The sequence below is a fragment of the Balaenoptera borealis genome, assembly GCF_965194805.1.
Source record: "Balaenoptera borealis genome assembly, chromosome: 11".
NCBI lineage: Eukaryota > Metazoa > Chordata > Mammalia > Artiodactyla > Balaenopteridae > Balaenoptera > Balaenoptera borealis.
Genome location: NC_138868.1, coordinates 26,435,306 through 26,453,766, shown reverse-complemented (window position 1 = coordinate 26,453,766; position 18,461 = coordinate 26,435,306). Strand labels below are relative to the sequence as shown.

Genomic DNA, 18,461 nt, shown 5'->3' with positions numbered 1-18,461 from the left:
AAGTGGGAATGTTCACTAGCCCTCTTTTGAGTATTTCCCACTTTATCTCTTATGAACACCTTTTAAGAGTTCTCAAATGTCTAACTATTGCCACTGTTCGGTCCTTATAATTTTTTACCTGGATTTCTGCAGTAGGATCTTGGCCTTCCAACTTTTAGGCTTGCTCTTCTTCACAGTGCTTATCAGATTATCCTTCTAAGAGTGATTCTCTCCTCTTGGTATATGGCAGAATTGCTTTAAGAGCTTTTTCAAAGTGACTTACAGGGTCCCATCTTAGAATTACTAATAAAGAACTTCTGAAAGTGAGAACTGGGAGTGTACAGTTTGAAAAAACCCACCGGATGATGCTGATGAGCACCTCTGGTTAAAAACCATTCTTTTAAAATAACATTTAATCATTTAACACTGATTAAAACTCTTTAGAGGCTCTTGATTCCCTTGAATATAAATGTGATTTTGGCATATAATTTTCTATAATCTGGGTCCTGTCTGACTCATAGCCCTATCCCTAGTGCACCCATACAGAATTACTGAAAGGTCTACTAATGTACCATCTTATTTACATTTCTAGGTCTTTACATATGGTATTATCTCTTCCTGAAATAATTTCTTTTTCTTTCCTTGAATACTTTCTCCTCTTTCTTTCAGTACTCAGCTGCATTTCCTAGAGGTAAGCCTCTTATACTATGTAATGTTTGTTTATTTACTTATGCCTTTTTATTTCTGTGCCTTCTAGTGCCTAGCATAATGCTTGGCAGTCAGTAAATGTCAGTTGTATAAATTCAGACCTCACCTTTAGGTGCAGTAATAATAGCACTGATTGAACATTATGTGCCAAACATAGTACTGCGCTAAATGCTATATATATATATATATATATATATATGCCTTATTGTTTACTCTCACTTTATGAATGTGCATGTTACTATTCACCATATTTTACAGTTGAGGAAACTGAGACAGAGAGAGACTATGTGGTTAGCCTCAAGTTGCAGAATTTGTAAAGTACAGAGCTGGATTTGCATCCTGTGGCTTATTTGCAAAGCTTGTGTGTTTTGTTTTTTTTTTTTACAGCTGTTACATAGTTGTTTCATGATTCATTAGTTTATTTTTTCAAACTCACAATAAATAATTCCTTAATAAGGCCTGATTCTTCTTATGCTTCAGGGGTATTTTTTGTTTTTAATCCTCAGACTACAATTAGCTAAAATAAAATAAAGATTTATATTACTTGACATTTAGGTATGAGTAGGACAGACATGCTAGACAGAGTTCTACATGCAAAGTTAATTCAGTGAACTTGGTGTTACCACTGTACTCATTTTGAAGACAGATTTTATACTGAAGAATACTGTGTGATAGATGAAGTAAAAATATTTAGCTTAACTCAGAATAGTAGAAATATGCAGAACATTAGGCTTCATAAAGAGGAAAACTAGGACTCCCTGTGCTTTGCTAAAAGTCTCGAAGTACGTACATTTGCAGAATCAGGACTGGAATCTGGGCCTTCTAACTTCCAATCCAGGGTTATCTTTCTCAACTCTGAAAAGCTGATAATACCCTAAGACTAAAACAATATTTTCCAAATTTAAAGAAAATTCTGTTTTTATTATAGAATATATATTTTTTCAGTGACCAAGTTCTTTAACAGAGAAGAAAATAATATGACTACTTAAGGCAAAATCATTCATTCAATCTTGGGTAACTTATTACTTGTGTGCAAGTACTGGCTTGTTTACCTGGGATTTAACATATTTCATGGAATTTTTGCTGATTGATTTTAAAACTTGGAATGTGTTTTATTTCTTAAGTATTATGGAAATAAGAGTATGCTACCCAAGGAGAAGATCTGTACATGTTATTAATATCTGGATATAAACCATAAGACAGCTTATTCTCAGTAATACACTCAAAGCATTTTTTCTTATGATCATATGCCATCTTCACTGCACAAATTTGCCATTTTAGATGAGATTTTTGTCACAGCTTTCTCATCTGCCTTAAAACTTAATTTTCTTTGTTAAACAAATTAGATTAAAATTAGGAAAGAAGCTTACGGAAAGAATGTCATACAGTAAACAAGGTAGAGAGTGGTAACTGAATAATCTCTTTTGGTTTGTTTTAATTTTTAGGAAAACATCAGTTTTTAAATTTGGAATTTAAGTAACAGCAATTGAAGGAAAATGTTACATCCCCCTGCAAAATTCTGACCCTTCTTATCCTCAAGATTGAGTCTGTACCCCACTTTGAAAGTATGGGGAGGGGATGGAAGATGGAAGTTTTGTGCTTGGTTGGGAATCTGAAGATCGACACAACTGTGACTGTTAACCCTTGGCTCCTTCCTCTTCCCTAGACCTTAGCTCCTGTAGTGCTTGGAGTGTGTAGGGGTAGTAAAAGTCCTCTCTCTCACCCTACCACCCATCCAGGCCTTGGGGGCTAGAAAGGGCTATACTACGGTAGGTACTATTATATTAAATAAATGTACATTTATTCAAAGGAGCTCATATTTAGGTATAGGAATTAGAAACAAAGACCATGTTTTGAGGCCTTTTTTTTTTTTCCAGGATAAATTTTTATTTTCTTAATCTGGCTTTTGTTTGAAAAAAATAAACAACTTCAGCAAGCCAGTGACCATCAGATTATTTTGAAACTTATTTTAAAACCATAAAAAAAATATATTTTTGAAACTTGTTTTAAAACCTTAAAAATATTATATACAGATTAACAAAAAAAAAATCCTTATTATATGGTATATGGAGATGGGCCAACCACAGGAGGGAGATTAAATACATGCATGACAGCAAGCCTATCTATAACCACCTTCTTGTTTGATGATGTTGCACACTTCATGAAAAATTACCCATAATCACTAAGTTTGGATGATTGTAACTTTTATTGAGCTATAGTTCACAAATCATATAATTCACTATTTTATTTTATTTTAATTTTTTAAAATTATGTTGTTTGCGAATAAAGACTGTTTTGTTTTTGGCCGTGCCGCATGGCTTATGGGATTTTAGTTCCCCGACCAGGGATCGAACCTGGGCCCTCGGCAGTGAGAACACGGAGTCCTAACCACTGGACCACCAGGGAATTCCCATAATTCACTATTTTAAAATGTACAGTTCAGGAGTAGTTACATGAGACTGTGTAACCATCACCACTATCTAGTTCTAGAACATTTTCCATCACCCCATAAGGAAACACATGCTCATAAGCAGTCTCTTCCTATTCTCCCCTCTCCCTAAACCCTGGCAACCACAGTATCTACTTTGTGTCTCCAGGGATTTGCTCATTCAGTACATTTCATAGAAATGGAATCATACTATATGTGGACTTTTGTATTTGGCTTCTTTCACTTAGCATAGTATTTTCAAGGTTCATCCATGTTGTAGCATGTATTCGTGTTTCATTTCTTTTTATGGCTGAGTAATATTCCATTGTATGGCTGTATCACACTTACCCATTTATTGTTGGACATTTGGATTGTTTCTGCCTTTTGACTGTCATGATTAATGCTGCTTAATTAATGCTGCTGATTAATGAACATTTATGTACGAGTTTTTGTGTGAACATATATGTACTTCCAGTTCTCTTGAGTATATATACCTAGAAATGGGACTCCTGGGCCATATGGTGACTATGTTTAATTTTTTGAGGGAAGCATGGAATTTTTTTTTTTTTCTTCTGGTTTTCCCAATGAGCTTTATTTGGGCAGACCTGGGGATGGGGAGGGCCTGCATTTAAATGAAGGTGTTGGGCCTCTTGGTGGTGAAGTGTGGCTTGTGCTGGTGACAGAGGACCCCGTGGGGCAGCGGGAACTTGATCTTGGAGTCGTGGAACTGCTCGGCTGCTGCTCGGCGGCACTTGTTGGCTGCGATCTCCTCTACCTCCATGATCTGGATCCAGTGGGCCCGGGCAAGGTGCCGGGTGCCCATGTCTCGGTAGCACTGGGTGGTGGTGCCGGCTGCGGTCAGGTCCCGGTACTGCTGGTACATGTTGTGGGGGCCTCTGCAGGAGTCATAGTGCAGCCAGATGCGGAAGTTCTTCAGCCTTGGGAGATTTCTTGAACACCTGTCCACAGTGGACAGTTTCCCCTGAAGACTTCTTCATCTTCTTCAGCTGAGACACAAAGTACCAGAAGTGGGACTTGGCAGCATGATTAGGTGCAAAGATTTGCATGGGACAGAGGGGCGGTGTGGGCCGTTTGGCGGGCAGCACCCCACCACCTTGTACTCTCGAAGTGTGCCCGAGGCCTTCATGGCGCTCCATCTGCGCTCGCTGCCACCCTTGAAAATGCGGGAAGCGTGGAATTTTAACTGGTTTTTAAAAATTCATTGAACTACTGTTTCACTCAAAGCTAATTTTTATATCACGTATAATCTTTATCCCATTGTGCTTTATATATAAGTTATTTTTTTAAGAAAAGCCAATTTATTTTTATATAATTATTGAGAGGATATTTATCTGTTTTGCTCCCTCTATGACGTATGGTGTAGAACATTCTTAATTTGGGCTTCAATAATTAAATCCATTGAATAGTGGCCCAGTTAGATCTCTACTTTATATTGAAAACTCTTGTACAATGCCTAAAATTGATAGAAGTCTACACGTATTCAGTTTTCTAGAAAGGGCTGACCTACTAGCTTGATCCTTCATTTTTTTATTTTCCAATTCTTATCAGGATGTCTGGCAATCAGGTTAGGTACTCAGTACATATTTGCTTGAGAGGTGATTGAGCTGTAACTTAAAGGTGATTTCTCTTCTGAAACTGAACATAGATTGTAATTATTTATGAGTATCTACAATGTGCCAGATACTATTGGGTTGCCCAAAAAGTTCGTTTGGTGTTTTCCGTAAGACGGCTCTAGTAGCGCCTAGTTGTCTTCAACTTCATTTGAAACAATTTTGTTCGATTGTATTGTGACAGCTGTCATATCAGCGTGCATTTAAAAAAAAAACATCAGGCTTCCCTGGTGGCGCAGTGGTTGAGAATCCGCCTGCCAATGCAGGGGACACGGGTTCGAGCCCTGGTCTGGGAGGATCCCACATGCCGCGGAGCGACTAGGCCCGTGAGCCACAGTTGCTGAGCCTGCGCGTCTGGAGCCTGTACTCCGTAACAAGAGAGGCCGCGATAGTGAGAGGCCCGCACACTGCGATGAAGAGTGGCCCCCACTTGCCGCAACTAGAGAAAGCCCTAGCACAGAAACACAGTCATAAATAAATAAATAAATAAAATTTAAAAAAAAAATCAAAATTGGTGAATTTTTGTGTAGCCATTTTAATATTGAAGATGGAAGAAAAAAGGCAACATTTTCGGCATATTATGCTTTATTATTTCAAGAAAGGTAAAAACGCAACTGAAATGCAAAAAAAGATTTGTGCGGTGTATGGAGAAGGTGCTGTGACTGACTGAATGTGTCAGAAGTGGTTTGTGATGTTTCATACTGGCGATTTCTCGCTGGACAATGCTTCACGGTTGGGTAGACCAGTTGAAGTTGATAGCCATCAAATCGGGACATTAACTGAGAACAATCAACGTTATACCGCGCGAGAGGTAGCCGACATACTCAAAATATCCAAATCAAGCGTTGAAAATCACTTGCACCAGCCTGGTTATGTTAATCGCTTTGATGTTTGGGTTCCACACAAGTTAAGCGAAAAAAACCTTCTTGACCGTATTTCCACATGCGATTCTCTACTGAAACGTAACGATAACATTCTGTTTTTAAAACAAATTGTGACAGGCGATGAAAAGTGGATACTGTACAATAAAGTGGAACGGAAGAGATCGTGGGGCAAGCGAAATACACCACCACCAACCACACCAATGGCCGGTCTTCATTCAAAGAAGGTAATGTTGTGTACATGGTGGGATTGGAAAGAAGTCCTCTGTTATGAGCTCCTTCCAGAAAACAAAACGATTAATTCCAACAAGTACTTCTTCCAGTTGACCAACTGAAAGCAACACTCGAGGAAAAGCGTCCGGAATTAGTCAACAGAAAATGCATAATCTTCCATGAAGATAACACAAGACCGCACGTTTCTTTGATGACCAGGCAAAAACTGTTACAGTTTGGCTGGGAAGTTCTGATTCATCAGCCATATTCACCAGACGTTGCACCTTTGGATTTCCATTTATTTCGGTCTTTACAAAATTCTCTTAATGGAAAAAATTTCAATTCTCTGGAAGACTGTAAAAGGCACTTGGAACAGTTCTTTGCTCAAAAATATAAAAAGTTTTGAGAAGATGGAATTAATGAAGTTGCCTGAAAAATGGCAGAAGGTAGTGGAACAAAACAGTGAATACGTTGTTCAATAAAGTTCTTGGTGAAAATGGAAAATGTGCCTTTTTTTTAACTTAAAAACCGAAGGAACTTTTTGGCCAACCCAATATTTTGGGTGATGGGGTTATAGCAGTGATGAAAGCAAAGACCCTGTCCTAATGGAGTTTTCATTTCAGTGGCTAATAGGCAAACTAGTAAATAATGTTGAATGTTTATTAGTGCTATGGAGAAAAATAAAGCAAGAAAAGAGGATTAGGCAATGTGTAGGGAGGATAGAGGAAGGATGTTATTTTATATCAGGTGGTCAGGGAAGTCTTCAGTGAGATGAAATTTGAGCAGAGACCTGAGGGGAAATGAGGTGAACCAACTTAGTATGTTTGAGGAAAGAGCCAGGAGACCTGTGTGGCTGGAGTGGAAAATAGATAAAATTGGAGGTTTAAGGGGGCAGCAGTTAGGTCACTTAGTACATTGAGGATTATTGTAAGAACTTTGGCTTTTACTAGGGTGAGATGGGAAGCCATTGGAAGGATTTGAGCAGACGAGTTTCATGATTTGGCTTTACGTTTTTTTTTTTTTTAAACATAATTGACCTTACAACACTGTGTTAGTTCCAGGTGCACAACATAGTGATTCAGTATTTCTGTACATTACGAAATAGTTACCATCTGTCACCATACAAAATTATTACAACATTATTGACTATATTCCTCATGCTGTACATTTCATCCCTATGACTGATTTATTTTGTAACTGGGAGTCTGTACTTCTTAATCTCCCTTACCTATTGTGCTCATCCCCCCACCTACCACCTGTTTATTCTCTGTATCTATGAGTCTGTTTTTGTTTCGTTATGTTTGTTCATTTATTTGGTCTTTTAGAGTCCGCATATTTGTCTCTCTGACTTATTTCACTTAGCACAGTACCCTCTAAGTCCATCCATGTTGCCTCAAATGGCAAGATTTCATATTTTTAATGGCTGAGTAATATTCCATTTTATTTATATATTTGTGTGTGATACACACATTATATGTGTAATATATACACACACACCCCCCACATCTTTATCAATTCATCTATCAATGGACATTCAGGTTGCTTCTATATCTTGGCTATTGTAAATAATGCTGCAGTGAACATAGGGGTGCATAGATCTTTTCGAATTAGTGTTTTTAATTTTCAGAAAAATACCCAGAAGTGGAATTGCCAGTTAGTATGGTAGTTCAATTTTTTAAATTTAATTTTTAATTTTAATTCTATTGATAAGGGGTTAAAATCCAAAATATACAAAGAACTCATATAGCTCAATTTTTTAAAAAAAAATCAACCAGTTTTTAAAAAATGGACAGAGGACCTGAATACACATTTTTCCAAAGAAGACATATAGATGGCCAACAGACGCATGAAAAGATGTTCAGTAACACTCATCAATGAAATGCAAATCAAAAGCACAATAAGATACCACCTCACACCTGTCAGAATGGCCATTATCAAAAAGACAACAAATAACAAGTGTTGAAGAGGGTATGGAGGAAAGGGAGCCCTTGTACCCTGTTGGTGGGAGTGTAAATTGGTGCAGCTACTATGGAAAACAGTATGGAGATTCCTCAAAATACTAAAAATTGAACTATCATATGACTTCATTTTTTAAGAGAGTGATTCAGGCTGAGAATAGAGGGTGGGAGGGGTTAGGGCAGAAGCAGAGAGACCAATTAGGAGGTTATAATTATTCCTTGCCTGTTAAAGAAGTGGAGTTAGCATGGATTTCTAAGAAGCAAGACAAAACAAAAAACCACCCCTAGAACCTCCTGATATTTACAGTTTATCTTGATCATTATTCTTACTCTTAAAGAGGTTTCAAGATTTGACATGGCTTACAAATTTTTCTTAGTGTAGATTGTATTTTTGAGAGCCTCTTTTGTTTTTTGTGGGGTTTTGGGGGGTTTTTTGGCCATGCCACGTGGCTTATGGGATCTTAGTTCCCCAGCCAGGGATTGAACCCCAGCCCTCAGCAGCGAAAGCATGGAGTCTTAACCACTGGACCACCAGGGAATTCCCTGAGAGCTGTTTTAGATTTACAGATAGTACAGGGTTCCCATATACACCCTCACCCACTTTCCCCTATTATTAAGTTCTTATATTCTTATGGTACATTTGTTACTAGTAATTAACTGATACATTGTAGTCAACTGAAATCTGTAGTCAACTGAAATCTGTAGTTTATTCAAATTTCCTTAGTTTTTACTTAATGTCTTTTTTTGGTCTCTCCAGGGATACCCCTTTACATTTGTTTATCTTGTCTCAGTAGATTCCTCTTTGCCATCACAATTTCTCAGACTTTTCTTGTTTCTGATGACCTTTATATTTTTGAGCAGTGCTTGTCAAGTATTTTGTAGAATGCCCTTCTCTTGGAATTTGCCTGATGTTTTTTTTCTCATAATCAGACTGGAGTTATGGGTTCTCCAGAGGGAGATCACAGAGGTAAAGTGTTACTTTCATTACATCATATTAAGGGTATATCTTATCAATGTGATTTATCACTGTTGATTTTGATTTTTACCACCTGGCTGAGGTAGTGTTTGTGAGGTTTCTGCACTGTAAAGTTACTCTTCTGTTGTTTTTTTCCTCCTTTCAGTACTACCCTCTTTGGAAGAAAGTTGCTATGTGCAGCCCATTAAGGAGTGGGGAGTTATGGTCCACCTCCTTCAATGTAGAGTTGCTACGTAAATTATTTAGAATTCTTCAAGGGAGATTTGTGTTTCCTCCTCTATTTATTTATTAGTCATTTAATTTTATCAGTATGGACTCACAGATATATACTACTAAGTTTTTTTTGCTCAAAATGTTCCAGTTTTGGTCATTGGGAGCTCTTTCAATTTGCCTCTTTGTCCCTGTGACATATCCCCATAAGTGTAAGGTTTTTCCCCCTCTCTCTTTCTGTTTGTTTGGTCAGGAAGAAAATGCAAAGATGCTCAACATCATTAGATAACTGAAAATCAAAACCACAATGAGATACCACTTCACACCTACTAGGATGGGTATTATAATAAAAGTAAAGACATAGGCAATAACAAGTATTGGTAAAGATGTTGAGAAATTGTAACCCATTAAACATTGTTGGTGGGAATGTAGAATGATACAGCCAGTTTGGTTGGCCATTCCTCAAAATGTGAAACATGGAGTTATCATAAGATCCAGCAATTCCACTCCTAGGTATATACCCAAGAGAATTTAAAATATACATCCACACAAAAACTTGTATGTGCATGTTCATCACAGCATAATTCATAATAGCCAAAAAGTGGAAACACCCCAGTGTCCATCAGTTGATGAATGGCTAAACAAAATGTGGTATATCTATACAATGGAATGTTATTCAGCCGTGAAATGAAGTACTGATATATCCATGTTTGTAACATGGATGACCATTGAAAACATTATGCTAAGTGAAAGAAGCCAGTCACAAAAGCCTGCATATAATATAATATGATTCCATTTATATGAAATGTTGCGAGTGGGCAAATGCATAGAGACAGAAAAATTAGTGATTGCCAGGGGCTGGGTAGAGGAGGATATATGGGGTGTGATGCTAATGGGTACAGGTTTATTTTTGAGGCAGTGAAGTGTTCTAAAATTAGGTTATGTTGATGGTTGCACAACCCTGAGTATTCTAAAAGAGCTCTGATTTGTACACTTTAAAAGGGTGACCTTTATGGTATGTGAATTACATATCATTTAAAAAAATTTAGAACAAAACAAAAATGAGATACCTAGGGATTTATACTTGTAAGAATCATACACTAAACACTACAAAAGATTGCTGACAGGAATTAAAGACCCAAATAAATAGATATACTCATGGATTAGAAGACTCAATACTCTTTAAGATGGTAGTTTTCCCCAGTTGATGTATAGAGTCATTGCAGTGTTTTTGTAGAAATTGACCGGCTGACTCTAAAATTTATATGGGAATACCTGGCATAGACAAAATAATTTTGAAAAAGAACAAAATTAGAAAATCTGTACAACCTGAATCATTTATCAGACTGTGTGTTATTGGCCTAAGAACAGACATTGATCAATGTAACACAGTAGTTAAGAACAGAACCACAAATATATGGCTAGTTGACTTTTTTGGACATAGGTTCAGATAGTTTCAATAGGTAAAGATTCAGTAGATAGAGAATAATCTTTTTGATAAGTAGTACTGGGATAATTGCATATCCAAATTAAAAAAAAAAAAAGAATCCCAAGCCTTGCATCACACCATGTACAAAAAGTGCATTCCAAATGAATCATAGACCTAAGTGGAAAAATTAATACTATAAAACTTCTAGAAGAAAACATAAGAAGAAATCTATGAGATGTTGGATTAGGCAAAGATTTCTTAGCTACAACATCAAAAGTACAATTCATAAAATAAAAAATTATTTTGCTCTTCTAAATACATTGTTAGGAGAATGAAAGCCACAGATTGGGAGAAAATGTTTACAAAATATGTATCTGTCCAAGGATTTGGTTCCAGAGTATATAGGCAACTCCTAAAACATTAATAAGAAAACAAACAACCCAATAAAATATGGGCAAAAGATTTGAGTGGATACTTTACCAAAGAAGATTTCTGCGTGGTAGATAAACAAATGATGCTCAACATTTTAGTTATTAAGGAAATGCTTATTAAAACCACAGTGAGATACCACTGCACACCAATTAGAATAGCTCAAATTTTTTAAAAGAAAAGGAAAAGAAACAACTTACAAACTTAAAATACTTGGTGCCAGTGAGGATGTAGAGTAACCAGACGAGACGTACATTATTGGTGGGAATGCAAAGAGGTATAGCCACTTTGGAAAACAAGCAGTTTCTCTAAAGTTAACATATTACCATAGAACTCAGCCGTCCCCCTCCTAAGTTATTTACTCAAGTGAAATGAAAACTTATGTTCAGACTAAACCTTAGGCATGTGTTTATAGCAGCTTTATTCATAATTGCCAAAACAGGAAAGAACCCAAAGGTCCTTTGACTGATGAGCGGATTTAAAACAACCATCAACCTTTGGTACATCTATATAATGGAGTGCTACTCCACAATAAAAAATAATGAATTACTGGAAGTGGGCACGCTCCACGCCTTGAGGGCATTGGTCTTTTCCCACCTGCCTTGCGCCGCTGTGGGAGATTCTGAGAGTCAAGAGGAAGTCATCTGGGACATCGCCAGGCAGCTCGTCCAAGTAGCAGACAGGATGGAGTGCGGCGTCCGGCCAGGGCTGGTGGGCAACCTGGCCGCGCAGTTTATGAATGGGGGCCTGTCAGAGGAGGACAGGCGTATCTATTTGTTCAACAGATACAAAGGTTTGGTTAATGCAAGATGAGTAAGCTCTTCATCGTTCATGAACAGATCTGCGGTACAACATGGTGCACATAGTTAACAATACTGTATTGTATTCTTTAAGTGGGTGGATAGCATGTTAAGTGCTCTTACCACAATTAAATTAATTGGTTAGAACTTCGGCCTGGAAGAAAACATTCACAATACATCTATCTGACCAAAGAAAATGTGGATCCAGACTGTATTTATTTATTTATTTTTAAACATTTTATTATTATTTTTTAATTTTTATTTATTTTTTGGCTGCATTGGGTCTTCGTTTGTGCACGGGCTTTAGTTGCGGCGAGCGGGGGCTATTCTTCGTTGCGGTGCGCGGGCCTTTCATTGTGGTGGCTTCTCTTGTTGCAGAGCATGGGCTCTAGGTGCGCGGGCTTCAGTAGTTGTGGCGCACGGGCTCAGTAGTTGTGGCTCGCGGGCTCTAGAGCACAGGCTCAGTAGTCGTGGCGCATGGCCTTAGTTGCTCCGTGGCATGTGGGATCTTCCCGGACCAGGGATTGAACCCGTGTCCCCTGCATAAGCAGGAGGATTCTTAACCAGTGCCCCACCAGGGAAGTCCCAGACTGTATTTTAAAAACTTTTTACAACCCAGTAAGATGGCTAACAACCCAATTTTTTTTAAAGGGCAAAATCTTTGAACAAACTTCACAAGAGAAGCTACAAGAATAGTCTATAAGCATATAAGAAGATGCTCCTCATCATTTGTTATTAGGGAAATGCAAATTAAACCACAGTGAGATACCACTTAACCTACCTAGAATAGCTAAAATTAAGAAGACTGAAAAGATCATGTGGTGACAAGGATGTAAAGCAAAACGGAATGTTGATTAATTACTGATGCTAATGTAAAATGGTACATGCGCCTACCTTATCACCCAGTAATTCCATTCCTGGATATTTAACTTAGAGAAATGAAAGTATATGTCCACAAAAGACTCGTATACAAAATGTTCGTAGTACATTTATTCATAGTAGCTTCTAACTAGAAACAATCCAAATGTTCATCAGTAAGTGAATGGATAAACATAATTGTGATAAATTCATATAATTCAATGAAAAGGAATGACCTACTTATGTATGCAACAACATGGATGTATCTCAGAAACATTATGCTGAAATGAAAAAAAGCCAGACACAAAAGAGTACAGGCTGTATGATTCCATTTATATGAAATTCTAGGACAAGCAAGCCTAAATTTTCATAACATTAGGTTTCTCAGTGGTTGTCTGGGGCGAGGGGTGAGATGAAAAAGATATTGACTGCAAAGGGGCATGAGAAGCCTTCTGTTGTGATGGAAATGTTCTGCAAGTTGGTTGGGATTATGGTTATACTGGTGTGTACATTTATCGAAAAATGTGTACACATTGAACTGTACACTTAAAATGGGTGCACTTTACTGTATGTAACTTACACCTTAAGTTGATTTATAAAGTTTAAAATAGATTTTAAATTAATCCTAAAATTGAATCTTCAAACTAAAACAATCATTTACTTAACTTTCACATCAGTATTCTAACTGTATATACTTAATGGGACATGATCTTGAGACAGAAAGTACTGTGAAGAAATACTTAACTTTACTTGATGGTTTTGTTTTTGAAAGAGGTTGTGTTACAGTATTTTCGGATAGAGCTAATGAGTAAATATGTTGATGTATCAGTAGTTGTGAACTGGGATTCTGACTGTAGGAAGAGGGAAATACATGTGAAATGGAGGAAGGTGAGGAATACTACATTGGATTTGAGTTAGAGTTGTCATTATGAACTCATGTTTTTAAAAAGACATGTATTTCCTAGCTTTGTCCACTTAAAGGGCCTAGAAGCAGTGACACCTCAGGCATTGAATACACCTGACACCCAGATCTTGGTTTCAAAATGCCATTGCCCACTAAAAAACTCCGAGTAGAAATGGTTGATTTCAGGTGTGGTACAGGGTTAAAAAACCAAGGTGAACCTGAAGCATCTTGTGCTAGGAGGTAAGAATGTGTCTGAGCACCAAGGAGGATATGTCAAAAGGAAACAAGATTGAAGGGACACTATAAATTAAATATGAAGAGTCTACAATGATATTTTTTTTAAGCACAACGTATACACATTAAAAAACATATTAGTATATTTTTTATATATTATATTTAAGTATGTATATAGATAAGAGAGAGAAAAGGGGAAAAAATCTAATTTTTATTTTATAGAAGAATGCTAACTTTTAAATATGGAAGGTAGTGTAATTAGAAGACTACTGTTTCTAATCTTCAGTGCAGTAATTGAAATGAAGATCATGAATGCAGGGTGTCTGAAACCATTAGCTGTTGGGACAAGATACTGACACTGTCTTAAGTAACACCTCACAATTGCATACTTATTTCAAAGAGAAGAAATAACTACATTGAGAGATCTGACAGTACCTTAACCACTTCAAGTTTAGCATCACCAGTGAGACAGACTGACATTATGTGTGTCCTCATGAGTGCAATAAGAATTACGAAGCATCATTATGTACTTCTCATGAAGTAGCAATCAGACAAATCCAGAATTTGGGATAGCTTACATTCAGCTGACTTGGATTCCTCAAAATAAAAAGTCCATGTCATGAAGTCAAGGCAAAAGGGGTCTGGCATTAGAGGCAGAGTGGAGGCACTGTTCTAAATGTAAAGAGACATAACCAAATATAATTGTTGAATTTTGATTGCATCCTACAGAGAGCTTTAAAATATCAAACATTTTGACAACAATTGAGGAAAATTGGAATGTGACCTCTGTATTACATGTTATAATGACAGTGTTGAATTTCTTCAAGTCTAATAATGATACTTGGTTATACAGCTGAATGTCCTATTCCTAGGAGATGCAACTGAATTATTTAAGGATACAGTTTCTTGATGTCCACAAGTTATTTTCAAATAGATTAAAAGAAAGTAGTATATATGTCTGTGTATAAAGATAAAACAAATATAACAAAATGTTAACAGTTGTTGAAACTTAAGTGATGGGTATACAGGTTATTCATTGTACTGTTTCAGTTTTTCTGTGGGTTTAAAATATTCAGAATAAAAATCAAGGGGAGAAAAATATCTCGTTCTGAATTACTCTCAAGATGTATAAGCTTGAAATTTTCTAGGAGAGTTATTGGGAAATAGTGTTAATTATCAATTCATTTGAACTATCTACTATATTCCAGAGACTGTTAGAATTAGAGGGACTTTAGAGATTATCCTATCTGGGTCCCTTATTCATACAGGTGAGGAGATAAGTCCAACAGTAATAGAGTCACTTATTGAAATCACATGGTAAGCCAGTAATAGCACTTGGACAGTGAATTCAGCTCTCCTATTTTCCAGGATATTGCTCTTCCCAATGTACCATGTTACCTCTTCCAGTAAAAGGACTTTGTTTTAGGTAAAGTTGAACTAAGAAAAATGCTGTGTATTACTTTTCTTCCCAGTGTATCTTCAACATGTTCCCCCGCATTTTGACAGTATTGTCAGACTGTGTTTGATCTCTTGATCTGTAGGTCAGGAATTTAGTCAAAGACTTATGCTACTTTTCATAATTGCTCTCCTAGAAATTTTTTGATCATCTGGTTTGAGCTGTGTGTTTTTTGTCATTTATTTTTATCATCCTCTAGTTTAAGCTATGAAGAAGGACATCCTTCTCACTCTGAAACAGATCTCCTTCAGAGACAGACTTTTGCAGCCTCTCATCAGCTTCCTGGATATGCTGCCACACCTCAGCCAACCGGTAAAAATTCTCTTGTGAAATATACCACAAATCTGGGTACATTTAGTGAATAAGCAGAAAAATCAATTTTCACATGTTGGGTTATGAAAGTATACAGACATAACGGTTTCATGGGAAATGTTAAAATGAAAATGAGATTAAAAGCTTTGTCTTTTACTGCTAGGGAATATCTGTATAACTAATTAGTAGGGAGATCTTTTTTTCATGCATCTCTGTAGATTTTAAATTATAATTATGCTTGAGCAAATTAATATTTGTTGCTATTCATAATAAAACAGTTTAGGATTGTAGAACTTCTGGCCTCAAATGTCAGAGATTCCTTTTTAAAATAGGATCCAGAATATCATTTTATATTAACATATATTTTTACTTTGGGATACATTTTATCTTCAAATGTAGGTCTTTCTGGAATATTTGATACTAGTGTGAACAATGCCAGCACTAACACTAAAGAATCTTCAGTGATGAATTTTCTCTCTGCTGTTGAATCCCGAACTGCTCAGGCTGCTTCTTCAGGAACTACTCTTTTACCACAATTCAGGGCCCCATCCTGGCAGACAGGTGATTCTTTGTTTTCAGAATTTTTAAGTCCTTTAAAAATATGGATAAAATTTCACTTTTGATAGTCTTGTCATTATAGTAGTGTGGCTGAGAGTGATGTTAATTATTGATTTTCCAGTGAACTTTAAAACCTGGAATTTTTCACTATTTTAAGGTGGACAAAATTCAAGAAATTGTTACTAGCAGAAATTCAGTTTTAGCACTCTGATGAAAACTAGCAAGTTGAAGAAGGCAGGTAATTGTTAAAGATAAATCCTAGATATAAAGTTTTTATCTAGCAATTTAAGTAGTTACTTGTTTACTTGAGAGGAGGAAAGATTAAATTTTTATTTTTATTTTTTTTTCCTATTTCACCTTTATAGAGGTGTAATTGACATATAAAACTGTAAGATATTTAAAGTGTACATTGTGGTGATTTGATATACATTTACATTGTGAAAGAATCCCCACATCTGGTTAATTAACACAGCTATCACTTCACATATTTATCTTTTGTGGGGGGCGGTTGGTGAAAGATTAAATTTCATTTCTTTTAGTGACTTTGGGCTGGATAGGTGTGGTACAGTAAAAAAAACAGTCTTGGAACTGATTTCATCATTAGAGTTATGTAAAGTTATCCTTAACTGAACAGAGTAAGTCAGTCTTTAATAAAAGCCATTAAAAGTTGATATATTATGTACTTTTCTTTTTAAATTTTATTTATTTATTTTTATTTTTGGCTGCGTTGGGTCTTCGTTGCTGTGCACGGGCTTTTTCTCTGGTTGGGGTGAGCGGGGGCTACTCTTTGTTGCGATGCGCGGGCTTCTCATTGCGGTGGCTTCTCTTGTTGTGGAGCACGGGCTCCAGGTGTGTGGGCTTCAGTAGTTGCGGCGCACAGGCTTAGTTGCTCTGTGGCATGTGGGATCTTCCCCGGACCGGGGCTCGAACTATGTCCCCTGCACTGGCAGGCGGATTCTCAACCACTGTACCACCAGGGAAGTCCTATTATGTAGTTTTCTATTTTATTTTTCTTATTTCATTTTTCAACTGTTTCCCCCCCGCCAAAATTGTTTGTATATTTTTTTATTCTTTGCAGGATGACAGAAAGGTTAGGTTTTTTTTAAGGTTTCATTTTAAAGAATATATTTTTAAGTAATAGCTATAGGAAATAATATTTTACATTCTGATGTAAACTCCATTCATAGAGCTTCTCCGTATGTCTTAGAAACATTTTTTCTGCTTCCAAAGAAACAATGTTTTAGTATGAAATAAAGCAATATTAAAAAACACAATAAGGGACTTCCCTGGTGGTCCAATGGTTAAGAATCCGCCTTCCAACGCAGGGGATGCGGGTTCAATCCCTGCTTGGGCAACTAAGCCCGCACACCACAACTAGAGAGCCCGCGGGCCACAACTGCTGAGCCTGCACGCTCTGGAGCCCACGTGCCACAACTAGAGAGAAGCCCATGCGCCACAACAAAAGATCCCATGTGCTGCAACTAAGACCCAATGCAGCCAAATAAATAAATAAATATTAAAAAAATAAAACTACACAATAGCTTTATTTTTTGCTTCCTGGAATAATTTTACATTACATGTATTTAGTTAGACTTTCTATCTCAGTTTCTATAATTACATTATTTTAAACATTAATTCTAAGCACTATTTATTCCTTCAAGAGTAGCTAGATATTTTCTGTCCTTGTAACGGTAATCCTTTTTCTGTCTGCATTGCGAGGCTTGTGGGATCTCAGTTACCTGACCAGGGATTGAACCTGGGCCCCAGCAGTGAAAGTGCCGAGTCCTAACCACTGGACCTCCAGGGAATTCCCACTTTTTTGACATTTAATGGAAAGAGGTGAAAGAAGAATATTTTTGAAAAGGGCCAGAGAATCTTTTTTCCCCAATTTTGCCAAAATGAAAAAGAATTTTTTTTAATGGAAATTCACTAAAAAATGTGTAAACAGACTTAGAGAACGAACTTATGGTTACCGGGGGGAAGAGTAGAGGGGAGGGATAGACTTGGAGTTTGGGATTGACATGTACACACTGCTATATTTAAAATAGATAACCAACAAGGACCTACTGTATAGCAAAGGGAATGCTGCTCAATGTTCTGTTAATAACCTAAATAGGAACAGAATTTGAAAAAGAATAGCTACATGTATATGTATAACTGAATCATTTTGTTGTACACCTGAAACTAACACAACATTGTTAATCAATGGTGCTCCAATATAAGATAAAATTTTTTTAATGTAAACAATAAAAAAGTGTATAAAATGGAAAGTGATAGTTCCTAATTACAGTCCCCCTTTTTAGAGAAGAGTTAACAGTTTGGTATTTACTCTTCTTTAATATCTTTGTACATCAAAACTTTTTTTGTATATCCACCTAAGCAATGTTTATAGCATCAGTATTATTAGGATATGCCATAATTATTTTACCAGTCTCCTGTTGATGGATATTTAGGTTGTTTCTATCTGTTATTCACAGTAACTATAATGAATATCTTG

The 18,461-nt window shown here is 36.6% G+C and overlaps 1 protein-coding gene and 1 pseudogene across 4 annotated transcripts in view; one reads left to right on the top strand and one right to left on the bottom strand.

The window, feature by feature from the left end:
* QSER1 (glutamine and serine rich 1) overlaps positions 1-18,461 on the top strand; it is an 86,380-nt gene that overhangs the window by 18,526 nt on the left and 49,393 nt on the right. For 2 of the 3 annotated variants that reach the window (XM_082343664.1, XM_082343663.1), the window contains exons 2-3: positions 15,294-15,406; positions 15,806-15,967. In XM_082343664.1, the coding sequence (XP_082199790.1) occupies positions 15,294-15,406; positions 15,806-15,967 (275 nt within the window). The remainder of the gene's footprint in view (positions 1-15,293; positions 15,407-15,805; positions 15,968-18,461) is intronic. The other variant, XM_082343665.1, reaches the window with a different exon arrangement.
* Positions 2,465-15,286, bottom strand: LOC309606567 (large ribosomal subunit protein eL20 pseudogene; annotated as a pseudogene). The gene has a single exon. The product of its transcript is annotated as a large ribosomal subunit protein eL20 pseudogene (transcript).